This window comes from Suncus etruscus, chromosome 15 (genome assembly GCF_024139225.1).
Source record: "Suncus etruscus isolate mSunEtr1 chromosome 15, mSunEtr1.pri.cur, whole genome shotgun sequence".
In the NCBI taxonomy this organism is placed as follows: Eukaryota; Metazoa; Chordata; class Mammalia; order Eulipotyphla; family Soricidae; genus Suncus; species Suncus etruscus.
This window is the reverse complement of record NC_064862.1, coordinates 29,105,911-29,120,113: the sequence shown is the minus strand read 5'-3', so window position 1 is coordinate 29,120,113 and position 14,203 is coordinate 29,105,911. Positions and strand designations below refer to the sequence as shown.

Here is a 14,203-nt window from a genome sequence, read left to right as displayed (position 1 = left end):
CTTCCATATTATTAGGTAAAAATAAAATAAGTAGGGGTCAAATAGCCAGGAGTAACCCTTAGCATCACCAGGTTTCCCCCGTTACCCCCAAAAAACTTGAGAACAATTTAAATGTTGATTAAAAGAAAAATTCTAGAGCTAACAATGATTATATATGCATGAAATAAGGTATACAGATATGAAATTTTAAAATCAACTCTATAATAAAGCACCAATTGCCTAAAGAGAGGTCTGGTCTTTTGCAGTGGGAAGTAATCTCTAAATTCTCCTGCAATGTCCTGACCAACAGTGTCTTTGTTTATCTGAAGGCTTGGCCAATGCCCAGCAGATGCCAAAAAGGTGATTTATGGTAGAGGTTTTTTGTTTAATATCCAGAAGGACTAAAGTCCAAGATAATCTAGGCAAGAGAATGACTATATGTCAAAGTCCAACATAAGCTTTGGATATCAAGGCTTAAGTGAATCCAATAACATCCTGGACACATAATGACATATTGTTGCTTAGACAAACTAGCACTCATTGTCCATGACTTAGCAAGAAAAGGGGAACTAGAAGCTTGGCACTATAACCTTCCTGTACTCAAGATCATATATCCCTTCCCTGATTTTAATCTGTATATTTTCACTGTAATAGAATGAAACTGAACATAATAGCATTCAGGGAATTCTTAAACTATTTCTTGTGAATTACATACATTATTAGGGTAGTCAGTTGGTGAATTGCAGTTGGTGAAAAGAAGTGTCACAAAGAATGACAACAAGCAGTGTTGGCGGGGATGCAGTGAGAAAGAAACTCTTATCCACTGCTGGTGGGAATGCCGACTAGTTCAACCTTTCTGGAGAGCGATATGGAGATTCCTCTAAAAATTGGAAATTGAGCTCCCATACGATCCAGCTATACCACTCCTAGGAATATACCCTAGGAACACAAAAATACAATACAAAAACCCCTTCCTTACACCTATATTTACTGCAGCACTATTTACCATAGCAAGACTCTGGAAACAACCAAGATGCCCTTCAACAGATGAATGGCTAAAGAAACTGTGGTACATATACACAATGGAATATTATGCAGCCATCAGGAGAGATGAAGTCATGAAATTTTCCTATACATGGATGTACATGGAATCTATTATGCTGAGTGAAATAAGTCAGAGAGAAAGAGAAAGATGGAGAATGGTCTCACTCATCTATGGGCTTTAAGAAAAATGAAAGACATTACTCAACAATTTTCAGAGACAAAAGAGAGGAGGGCCGGAAGTTACTGTCCACCTAATGAACACACAAAGAGTGATGAGTTTAGTTAGAGAAATAACTACATTGCGAACTATCCTAACAATGAGAATATATGAGGGAAATAGGAAGCCTGTCTAGTGTACAGGTGGGGGCAGGGAGGGGAGGAGGGATATTTGGGACATTGGTGATGGGAATGTTGCACTGGTGATGGGGGGATGTCATCTTATATGACTGAAACCAAACCACAATCATTTTTGTAACCAAGGTGTTTAAATAAAAAATATTTAAAAAAAAAAAAAAAGAAGTGACAGTAGTCTTCGGGATTCCCAAACTGTATTTCTTTTTTTTTTTTTTGGTTTTTGGGCCACACCCGGTAACGCTCAGGTGTTACTCCTGGCTATGTGCTCAGAAGTTGCTCCTGGCTTGGGGGACCATATGAAACACCGGGGGATCGAACCGCGGTCCGTCCAAGGCTAGCACAGGCAAGGCAGGCACCTTACCTTTAGCGCCACCGCCCGGCCCCTCAAACTGTATTTCTAACTGTGAACCTGGATGGGTTTGAGGAAACTGTAGATAACAGAAGAGTTAGTGAGCTTAAAAAAAGAGTAACATATAACGTTTAGGGAATAAAAAAAATATGAAGATTCAGTAATATTCAGAAAAATATTTAAAAGATCTAAAATACTTATAAGCAAAAGGAGAAATTAGGAAAAATACATTGCCAAATTATAACTATTTCTTTAAATCTGGGGAAATTACACATACATACGCAAGCTGTAGATTCAAAGGCTCAAAGAACCAGAGGAAGTAGAAAATATAAGAAATATCAATTTAGATATAGCATAATTAAACTAATATGTTTAAAAAACCAAAGTGAGAGAAAATCGAGACAATCACCAAGGAAAAGGAGCACATGCTATACATATGATTAAGCCACATATGTCATCAGAATAAATGGGGGCCAGAATACAGTGAAAATTATACTCTGGAGTGCTAAAAGATGGGGGAAATTGATCAATCTAGGCTTCTATGTCCAGCTAAAAATGCTTTTCGGGAATAAAGGTGACATACTTTTGTTAAAGTAGACCTGAAGACAAAAAGACATGAACAATGATTACAAAAAGAACATTCTGGGGCCGAAGCGATAGCATAGCAGTAGGGCATTTGCCTTGCACGTGGTTGAGCCAGGATGAATCTGGGTTTAATTTCTGGCATCCCATATGGTCCCCCAAGCCAGGAGCAATTTCTGAGCGCAAAGCCAGGAGAGACCCCTGAGCGTCACTGGGTGTGGCCCCAAAACCAAAATAAATAAATAAATAAAAGAACATTCCATATCAAAAAAGGCCTAATCTGTCAGTAACCCAAAGTGATCACAGATGAATATTCACCCAAATCTTTTCAAATTATAGGAAGCAAAGTATCAAAGAATTAAAGAAAAGTCAAATCCACAACAAGAGCTAGAAATTTGAACCACTTTCTTCTTAGCACTTGGCAAAACACAGATTTTTTTTTTTTTTTTTTTTTGTGATTGTTGGGTCACACCCGGCGGTGCTCAGGGGTTACTCCTGGCTGTCTGCTCAGAAATAACTCCTGGCAGGCACGGGGAATCATATGGGACACCGGGATTCAAACCAACCACCTTTGGTCCTGGATTGGCTGCTTGCAAAGCAAACACTGATGTGCTATCTCTCTGGGCCCCAAAACACAGATTTTTTTTTTAAAAAAGTCAGTAGAGGGGCTGGAGAGATATCATGGAGATAGGGTGTTAGCCTTGCATGCAGAAGGACAGTGGTTCAAATCCTGGCATTCCATATGGTCCCCAGAGCCTGCTGGGGGCGATTTCTGAGCGTAGAGCCAGGAGTAAGCCCTGAGCGCTGCCAGGTGTGACTCAAAAACCAAAAAAAAGAAAAAAGTCAGTAGAGACAGATGCAATTTGGACATCATCAACCAGTTGTGCCTAACTAAACTATTATGAGGGCTCTGTAACCAACTGAAATCCTACAAAGTTCTCTGATCATGATGACATTAAATGAGTTAGAAATCAATGATGAAATTAGCTTAGAAATATTTTTTTCTCGAGGCCGGAGAGATAGCATGGAGGTAAGGCATTTATTTGCCTTGCATACAGAAGATTGGTGGTTTCAATCCCGGCATCCCATATGGTCACCTGAGCTTGCCAGGAGCGATTTCTGAGCATAGAGCCAGGAGTAATACTTGAGTGCTGCCAGTGTGATCCAAAAACCAAAAACCAAAACAAAACAAAACAAAACAAAAAAACAACAAAAGGAAATCTTTTTTCTCAACAAAAATAAAAACATAATAACCAATTGAGTAGAAATAAAAATGATAAGAATGGAAATAAACTAGTAAACATACAAGTAAAAAAGTAAATGTTGATTATTTTAAAAGATAAAGAAAACCAGTACATTAAAATTATCCAACATTTGTATATGTTAATTGCATATCAATTAATATACAGCCTCAATTTTTACTCAGTATTAGAAGTTCTATCTCGAACAATTAGGCAACAAAGAGAAATTAAAGAGATCCACATTGAAAAAGAAGTCAAAGACTGACTTCATCATAAGTCCCACCCCTGGACCTGTGCAGATACTGAGATCTCTAGATACAGAAGTCTGATTGTATCACCCAGGATGGAGCAGAAGTCTTCCAAACACCACAAAAGCACCACCGGGAGAGTAAATGGTCCTGAACAGAGTCTATAGTTAATCCCATGACAATATACTCCAAGGACGGAGAAACCCTGTATCTCTTAGGCCAAGTGAATTCCTTTTCAAATGACCCCAATATTTACTGTGCCAGGGCAGGAGGGAAAAATAAAAAAGCAAAAAGCACAAAACATTGTTTATTTTTTATATATTATTTTTATCTTCATTTATTATTATTATTATTTTTATTTACCTATCTATTTTTGGCCGATTTCTTTGTTTGGGTGTGGTTATTGAAGTTGTTGTCCCCAGTTATACTTATTTTTTTTCTCTTCTTTTCTTTTCTTTATGTGCTATGCCATGTTTCTTATCTCAAGACCATGGCGGGGTTTTTTTGTGGTGCTTATCGTTATTGTTGGAGTCCTCACTGGATATTTGACACTTTTTTTTGTACTGGTGGAGTGTTTCACCTTCTTTTTCTCCTTCGTCTCTCAAATCGACGGTGAGAGCCTCTAGAAGGATTCCGCCCATTTTCGGCGTATTAGACTCTTACCCCAGTTTATTACTTTTCTCTTTTTCAAACAAAACCACGCAACTTGAACTAGCTAGTCCTGCCTCCAGTTAGAGGGGGAAATAAGGGAGGCATCAAGACCAAACAGGTGCAAGACTACTAAATAGTAGGTTAGATACAGAGGGGACCACATATTCTAGCCACCCTGGGGGTGAGGGAAGAGGAAATGGGAGGTAGGACAAAAACGGAGGTGTAGGGAGGACAATTTGGTGATGGGAATCCCCCTGATTTTATGTAAATATGTACCTAAAATATTATTGTCAACAATATGTAAGCCACTATGATCAAAATAAAAATTATATTAAAAAAAGAAGTCAAACTTTCCTTTTTGTAGATGATGTGATAATATGCATAGAAAACCCTAAAGTATTTCCCCCACAAAGCTCCTAGAAACAATAAACCAATATTGGAACGTGGCCAGTTACAAAATTAACACATACAAACTGACTGTATTCTTATATGTAAATAAGGAATCAGAGGACAACACAATAAAGAGTCAACCCCATTTGAAATAGTATGCCAAAATATCAAATATCTAGAAATCAAGTTAATAAAAATGTGGGAGATCTAGACCATGAAACCATGAAAAAATCTAAATCACTTAAAGAGATAGAAGAAAACTGTAGAAATGAAAAAGTATTTTATGGTTATGAATCAATATTGTCAGAATAACTATCCTACTTATTCAACACAATCCCCATCCAAATTCAGACATGATCTTCAAGGACTAATAACAGTCAGTAATAAATTTTGTATGGAATCAGAAGAGATTCCAAAGAACCAAAGTCATTCTGAAAATTAAGAAACTGGGAGGTATTTTATTACCTAATTTGGAAGTGTACTACAAAGCTATACTTATCAAAATAGTCTGGTATTGGAATAAGAACAGGCTGTCTGACCCATAGGTCAGAAGTGATTACTGAAGGACAAATCCCCATACCTTGGACAACTGACAAAGAAGCTGAAATGCAGCAAAGACAGCCTATTTAACAAATAGTGCTAGAATTACTGGATAGCCATGTGTCAAAGTAAAGCTAGATCCGTATCTTATACCACACACAAAAGCCAATTCAAAGTAGATCAAAGATCTTTTTTGTTTTATTCTGTTTTGTTTTGGGTCACACCTGGCAGCACTCAGGGGCTACTCCTGGCTCTACACTCAGGCTCAGGGGACTATATGGGATGCCGGGATTTGAATCACTGTTCTTCTGCTTGCAAGGCAAATGCCCTACAGCTGTGCTATCTCTCCAGCCCCCATAGATCAAAGATCTTGAGATCAGATTGGAATCTACAGAGTACACTGAGGAAAATATCGACAGAATGCATCAAGATTTGGACTTTAGAGGGGTCTTAAATCATATAATGCAACTGGCAAAGGCAACAAATTAAAAAAAAAGAGGCACAAAGGTAAATATTATAGTCCTAACTGAATGGGAGGAAATATATGTACACAACAGATAAAGGGTTGATCCTAAAAGACATAAAGTATCCACAAAGATCATCAGTAACAATAATTTCAAAAACCCTATCAGAAAATGGAAAGAGAAATAAGCAAAAACATATTTGAAAAAGACAGCTCATAAAAAAATGCTCAAGATCACGTTATTGGGAAATCCAAATCAATTTGACAATAAAATATCACTTAATACCAGTGAGAATGGCACATATCAAAAATTGGTGTTTACCACAGAGATTGGCACACATCACAAAGAATGAGAACAATCAGTGCTGGTGGGGATGTGGAGAGAAAGGAACTCTTATCCACTGCTGGTGGGAATGCTGCCTAGTACAGCCTCTATGAAAAGTGATATGGAGATTCCTTCAAAATCTGGAAATTGAGCTCCCATTCGACCCAGCTATTCCACTCCTAGAGATATACCCTAAGAATGCAAGAATACAATACAAAAACCCTTTCCTCACACCTATATTTATTGCAGCACTATTCACAATAGCCAGGCTCTGGAAACAACCAAGATGCCCTTCAACAGACGAATGGCTAAAGAAACTGTGGTACATATACACAATGGAATATTATGCAGCCGTCAGGAGAGATGAAGTCATGAAATTTTCCTATACATGGATGTACATGGAATCTATCATGCTGAGTGAAATAAGTCAGAGGGAGAGAGAGAGATGCAGAATAGTCTCACTCATCTATGGGTTTTAAGAAAAATAAAAGTCATTTTTGTAACAATCCTCAGAGACAATGAGAGGAGGGCTGGAACACCAGCTCACTCCATGAAGCTCACCACAAAGAGTGGTGAGTACAGCTATAGAAATAACTACAAAGAGAACAACCATAATCAAGTGAATGAATGAGGGAACTGGAAAGCCTGTCTGGAGTACAAGTGGGGGTGGGGTGGAATGGAGGGAGATTGGGGACATTGGTGGTGGAAATGTTGTACTGGTGAAGGGGGTGTTCTTTACATGACTGAAACCTAATCACAATCATTTATGTAATCAAGATGTTCAAATAAAGAAGAAAAAATTTTTTAAAAAATTGGTGTTTATCCATAAAGTTGTAGCAAAAATTAGTGTTTATCTGTGAAGTTGTGTATCATTCCTCCAAAGCTGAAAGAGAATCTGCCTGGTATAGTATTTTTGGTGGATACTGGTCAAAAGATTGGTGTTGAAACACTGTATGCCTAAACACAATAATGAATAACTTTGTAATTTCACTGTGACTAAATAAAATTTAAACTAAAATGTTAAAAAATATATCAGTGTTGTGGGAATGTGGTGAAACTGAACTTTCATCCACTGCTATGGTAATGTTATCTGGTTCAATTCCTATGGAAAACAGTATAGAGATTTTTAAATATTATTGAATAATGTGAGGTACATAATTAAAAAGCTGTTGATAGTTGAGTTTTGTCATACAAGGTAGTATGAAGATTGTTAAGTTAATAAGAATTGCTGGAGCCAGAGAGATCATTCAGTGGGTAGGGCACACACTTCGCATTTTAGCCAACCAGGGTTCTATTCCCAGCATCCATATGGTTCCCTGAACTAATCAGGTATGGCCCAGTGCCCTTACTCTACAAAAGAAGAAATTAAAACAGAAAAAGAACCGAGCTGCCATATGACCCAACAATTTCACTTCTGGGTATCTATGCCCCAGACATATTCATACCAGAGGAGATATACACACCATTTTCCATTGCAGTGCTGAGTTAAAATAGCTAAGACATGGACTCCATTTAGGTGTTCAAAGACAGAAGAGTGGATTTTGAAGATGTGGTATGGAATGAAACACTGTGAACCTACAAGAAACAATGAAATTATGCAACTCGCTGCAACTTAGATAAAACTGGATGATATCAAGTCAAGTAAACCAGGACAAACAAAGGGTGGGTACTTATCTATGGTAGACAGAACACTTTGATGAAGAAGGTAAGGCATTAAAGGGGATAACCTTTAATAATAATCACCCTTGACAGCAGAATATAGAAAAGAGGACAAACTGGTAAAGAGATCTAGGGGGTTAGCAGAAAGAAAAGGATGGGAAGGAATAGGGGCAACATCAAGGGCCTCAGGGAGATGGGTGGTGAAGAGAAAGGGTCTGACTAAATATCCAAATCACAATCAGCAAAACTGATAGCAGGAGATCTAAACCACAATAAACAAACTTAAAAATGTGCTACTGGGGCTACTATATGTATAATGTGCTACTATATAAATAGTATAGCAGGTAGGGTGCTTACCTTGCCTGCAGCTGAACCGGATTTGATTCCTGGCCTACCAGGAATAAACCCTGAACACCTCCAGCTGTGGCCATCATCAAACTTCCCACAACCCTCACAAAAGTGTCTGTCGAGGAGGCAGGCTGGGGGTTAGGTGAATGTAGGAGGGAACCTGGGGACATTGGTGGAGAAAAATTGATAATGGTGGAGGTATTGGTGTTGGAACTCAGTGTGCTTAGAATTCAGCTATGAATAACTTTGTAAATCATGACAGCTTAATACAAATAAAAAATTAATAAAGACATTACAAATAAAATTTATTTGCAAAACACATGACTGAAGGAAAAAAGGAAGAGAGAGAAGAAAGCTGTCTGTCACTGAGACAGGCAGGGTAGAGCGCAGGTAGAGGGCGGAAGGGAAACTGGAGACATTAGTGGTGGGAAATGTTCACTGGTGAAGATTGCTGTACATTGTATGGCTGAAAGTTAATCATAAACATCTTTGTAACTGTGTATCTCATATTGATTCAATTAAAGAATTTATATAAAAATACAATTTATTATAGTAAATATACAGAAATGAAATGCAGAAAGTTGAAGACACCTATTTCATAAAGATTTTAAAAATACATACAATTAAAAGAAGGACTGGGATGATGGTTCAGGACATTTGTGTTGCATTTGGCTGACCTGGATTCAGTCTCAGGTAGCCCACGTGGTCTTAAGCACCACTAGGAATGATCCCTGAGCATAGAGCCTAGTAAGCCCTAAATACAATTAGGTGTGGCCTAAAAACAAAACTATTAAAAAATATCAAGAAAATTAATCTGTAGTTAGAATGATCCAGAAAAGAGGATGGAGTTCCGGAAGGAAAACACAAATGAGCTGTAACAGAAACAAAAGAAGTCAACATCCTACAAGCATGAGAAGAAAATAAGAGAATACTGAGGCCGAAGAGATAGCATGGAGGTAAGGTTTGCCTTTCATGCAGAAGGTCATTGGTTCGAATCCCAGTATCCCAGATGGTTCCCCGAGCCTGCCAGGAGCAATTTCTGACCGTGGAGCCATGAGTAACCCCTGAGACCTGCTGGGTGTGAACCCCTCCCCCCCCAAAAAAAGAAAAGAAAATAAGAGAATACTGTAAACAAATTCATGCCAACATATTAAACTCAGATTAAATGAATGCTCATTAGAAAACACAATTTACAGAAAATGGACACAGTGGGCAAGGGAGATAGTACAGGGGTCCAATGTGCCTGTTTGTCCCCCAGCTTTGCTGGAAGGACATTGGTGGTAACCTGCACAGTAGGACCTGGGCAGTGTTTCACAGAACCATCCAATGCAGTTAGCTAAGAAGGGCCAGAAGTGGCCCTAAGTCCTCTTGGGAGCCCCACCCCTAGGAGGTCCAGCCCTCTGAAGAGTGGCTTTAAGTTCTCCCGGGATCCCCACTGCACAAAAAACTGACACAGTAAGGAAATCTGAATAATACACCGAATCTTCTAAACTCAAGTCCCAAGGCCTCCAATCAATTCCGTGGCACAGTCTGAACTGCTTTTTCCAATCAGTTTAATCTTCCTTAACGCTCTATCTAAATAATTTTCCTCCTACATTTCAAAATTTCAGGAGTTTGCTTTGCTTGCCTGGTTCTCAAACTTCTACACCAACCCCTAATACATACTTCCTGTAGATGAATCATGCTGTCATTTCTTGAAAACTAGTTAATCTTTTTTTTTTTTTCCTAGGGGAGAGAGTGATCACAGTTCCCCACTACCACAAATTACTCAGGTTAGTTTCCCACATTTGGGGAAATCGCAGGGGTCAGCACATCCGGAGTGCAATGGATAAGCCTCACTCTTCAAAAACCACCTTTGTGATCATGGTATCTCCCTTGCCAGGTAAGTATGACCTAGTAAATCTTTTCATCTTGTATTTTTCACTTGTACCTCACCATTGATGCCAACCCATCCCTGATAAATCTCCCCTGTTCTTCAAGGTTTCATAGAAGCCAGACCTGCTCTTCTCGCTCTCATCTTCTCCCTTCTATGAGTTTTAACACCACCATTAACACTATTTCACAGGAAGAATTCTATTGATCCTAAATTCCCAGTTAATTATAAACTCCTTAGGAAGATGAAGGGAAAAAAGGTAACTAGTCCCAGACACACAGCATGTAGTCTATGTATAATCTGTCTGACACTGAACAAATAAAGTAATTTCAAACATGGTTCTTAGACTCTAGATTATCTCTGATCTCAATCCTGTCTTCTCAGTCATTTTCAAGAATTTCTAGGCTTTTTTTTCTCTAACAACTATACTCACAAACCATTTGCATACAAAAGATGGAAGAGTGAGATGGGAGTACCTTGATTTTGTAGGTTCTGTAATTAAAAGGGACTACAATGGACATGTTGCTGCTACTATTTTGCAATGAGAAGACACTAAGCAATCAGGTTACCTGGGTCCTTCCCCACCCCCAGGCTGAGATCCTGTGGACACAAAAGGAGTTGGGGCTTCCTGTTCTGCCAAGAAGGTTGAGTTCTGTGAATGTTTCCAAAACATCTGCTCCTTTCTGCTTATTAGTTACCCACATACATTACAGAATCTTTTAAAAAGCAGTTACCAAAAACCTATGGTCTCTTACCTTGACAGAGTTCTCCAAATTTTACAAATGCCTTCATTGTAACAAAGTGCTTTCAAAAACAATGATTACACATCTTATTTAAATAAAACCAAATGGTTAAACCATTTTTGGCATTTTTTTTACTAAAGCTATGGCTCCTGCTTGTGAATATGCTTACTTTTTTTTTTCTTTTTAGTTTTTAGTTTTTGGGCCACACCCTGCTGTGCTCAGGGGTTACACCTGGCTCTGTGTTCAGAAATTGCTCCTGGCAGGCTAGAGGAACCATATGAGATGTGAGCAATCAAACCCAAGTCCATCCTGAGTCAGCTGTGTGCAAGGCAAATGCCCTACTGCTGTGCTATCTCTCCTGTCCCTGACTATGCTTACTTTTGAGGAGGAAAAAAAAATTTTCAGTAAAGGTCAAGCCAAGAAATCCCTTTAAACAAAAGTCTTCTCAGATCTCCTTCCATTGATGATCTCCTAACAACTTCTCTTTCATTTAAACCAAATGTAGCTGTGTATCCTTATTTCATGGCTCTTCTCTTTAATTAGATCAATCTCATCACTCTTTTCTCTGGCCAGATTAGAAGGTTGGGCTGTTTGTTCCTCCAGAAACTCTGTGCTCTAATCCTTAGAGCTCTGTGGGTGTGATTTAGAGCAGGTTGACTTCAAGGAAATATAGCTGAGAGAAATATAGAAAGACTACAAAGAGAATCTTTAAATATGAGCACACCGATTCCTACAAAAGATTATGGGAGCTTTCAGAATTAGATAGCCTATGCATAGATTCTAGACCTTGCGATCTTAATAAAAATGTTTTGTTTTGTTTTGTTTGCAGATGTGGTATACCACACCTGATGGTTTTCGGGACTTACACCCATCTTTGTACTCAGGGATCACTTCTAGGAAGGAATGGGGGTGAGGAGCATATGCAATGCTGGGGACAGAAAAGGGGTCAGCCTCATGCAAGACAAGTTCCATAACTTCTATACTATCTCTTGGGACCGGATCTTAGGGTCTTACCCAGATTGGAGGATGCTCGCCCTTCTGCAGCCCGGTCCTTGAGATCCTCCGCGATACTCAACTGCTGCTCGTGGTACTGCTTAGCCCTCTCCAAGTCCTGCATGCACCTGGCAGCATGGCCCAAGCCAGCGTAGGCCCGCATCTCAATGGCTTTCTCTGTCAGCTCCTGTGCCAGCTCCAGCACATAGTTGTGGTAAGACATAGCCTTGTCGAAGTTCCTTCTGTAGTGGTAGGCACTGCCCAAGTTGCTGTAGGCTCGGGCCTCTTCTCGCTTGTTCCCCAGGTCCTTGGCTATTTTCAGATGTTGCTCGTGGCACTGCACAGCATTCTCAAAGTCACCCATGGCGATATACACGGCTCCCATGTTGCCAAGTTCTCGCGCTTCGGAAAGCTCATCTTTGGATTGCTTGGCAAGAAGAACACACTGTTTATGGCTGGCAAGTGCATTGGGGTAGTCTCCGATGGCTGTGTACACGTGGCCCAGACTACTCAGGGCTGATGAAGCTGCCTGGAGAGAGGAGAGAGTGAGAGAGAAAGAATGAGAGAGAGAAAAAAGAAAATAAATCTGAGAAAGAGAAGCCCATCAGAAAATGATCCTGGGTAATTTCAGCGGAGAAATGCTACCAAGTTTGTGGTAATCATCCCAATCTAATTCCCCTTGGACTTGGACAGCCCTGGAAGTGGCTAGGAGCCAGGAGCCAACTGCAAATAAAGGACATAGTGACTTTACTCAGCAACTTTCACTACCTGATTGTAGAAAAACAGATTGTCTACCACATGACCTTCATCTTAGAAACCTAATGACCTTTCTAATATGATGACACTATTGCTCTGTTAATAGCTGGTAGCCTTTGCTGATGCCTAAGCTGTAATTTGTGTTAAGTTACATCCAAGTGTGAACCACTGGTAGTTCATGCTGATGCTAACAAGAAAAAGTTGAAAACCAAAATGAATTGTTACACAAAATACAGCGTTAAAAACTGTGCAGGAGAAAAACACTGCTTGGTCTTGTTTGCCTGGGTGGTGCCTTCTCTAGCAGTGAGGGATATATTCTGAAGGGTTACTGCAGAGGCTGGGGACCAGCACCCAAAGAGTGTTCCTGTGCTCTTGTCTTTGCTCCCTCAATGTGATTTCATCCGTGCTGATTCCAATGAAGGGGATTATTTCTGGATGATGCTCAGAGAGAAACAATTGGCATTTTATAACCTAAACCTCTCTTCTGAGCCTTATCACTGCCCATGTTCACCTCCATAGTGGCTCGACTTTTCTTTTCATGTCGAGAGGGTCTTCCACGCCCAGTATCTGTGAAAAATGCACCTTTCTGATCCCTGAGCACACGTTTTTCTCTGAAATGTTTTCATAAAAAGGACTGAAATGGTTCACTTGGCTGTGAATGACAAAGGGAATTACAAAAACAAACAAACAAACAACCCCCCCCCCCAAAAAAACAGTAATAAAGGAGATGGCACACAGGTTCTGGAATCTTCCCAACTACCTGAATTTCCTCTTTAACCTAAAAGCTGGAGACTTGCCCTGCCTCCCATTCTCTCACAATATGCCAGCGCTAGAAGCTGTATCGCCCCTTTTCTTCATGATGCCCCTCTTTCGTGACATAAATGCATGATCTTGGCAGAGCAAAGGGAGTGGCCAGTCACTAGTTGCTAAAGTGACCCTGAGGACAGGGTGGCCAAGAGTCTGGGGAGCAACAACCAACATCAACAACATCAACCAACAAGCAACATCATCACTGCAGTTTAAGTAACTGCATTTTCTCAGGAGCTGTGTCCTACTACTGTGTCCTACTGAGCTGTGCACAGCTCTAGGATTTTATGAATGTCAGTAACTTGGCCCCCTGTTTATTTAACTGTGAAGTAGCAGATTTTGATCTAAATGACTTTGATGCAGACCTTCTTCATGATGCCTTATAAAATGCCTGTTGGACTAAAGGATTTCATATTGTTTGAAGTTGCTGTGATTACTTCATAGATGTCCCGACAAGAAGATTTAAATAAATATTTAGAAATTAACTTCTCTATTGCCCTCCCAACCCCACCCCACCCCAATATCAGTAATTCCCTGAAATCGACAAGTAGCAGTGATGTCACCAAAGTGCGTATCACCTGGGTGTGCACTGGCCTCAGCTTTCCACATCAGGGCTGAAAGTCGGGGCTCCAGGTCAGCTCTGAGCACAGAACCTCTTGCTAGCTCACAACTCTCTCTTCACCCGCCCTTGGCTGCACGCCTGAACACTCAGCCTCCTTCTTCTCGTGCTGTCCTGACCCCTCCCCTCTTTGCCCACTGTTATTCTTCTCTATCTTTGCCTGCTGAGGGAGCAGGACACAGCCCCACAAAACTTCCTGCCACAAATCTTGGTTGTCCTCAGAGTAAAACACACACACC

General features: G+C 40.0%; 1 protein-coding gene and 1 non-coding gene across 2 annotated transcripts in view; both read right to left on the bottom strand.

Annotated features, from left to right (window-relative positions):
- The window catches only part of TTC28 (tetratricopeptide repeat domain 28), a 385,385-nt gene that overhangs the window by 175,271 nt on the left and 195,911 nt on the right, over nucleotides 1-14,203 (bottom strand). The window contains exon 6 of the mRNA XM_049788080.1: nucleotides 11,804-12,311. Within this exon, the coding sequence (XP_049644037.1) occupies nucleotides 11,804-12,311 (508 nt within the window). The remainder of the gene's footprint in view (nucleotides 1-11,803; nucleotides 12,312-14,203) is intronic.
- LOC126031458 (U1 spliceosomal RNA) lies at nucleotides 9,900-10,063 on the bottom strand. The gene has a single exon (XR_007503331.1). It is a non-coding gene; the product is annotated as a U1 spliceosomal RNA (small nuclear RNA).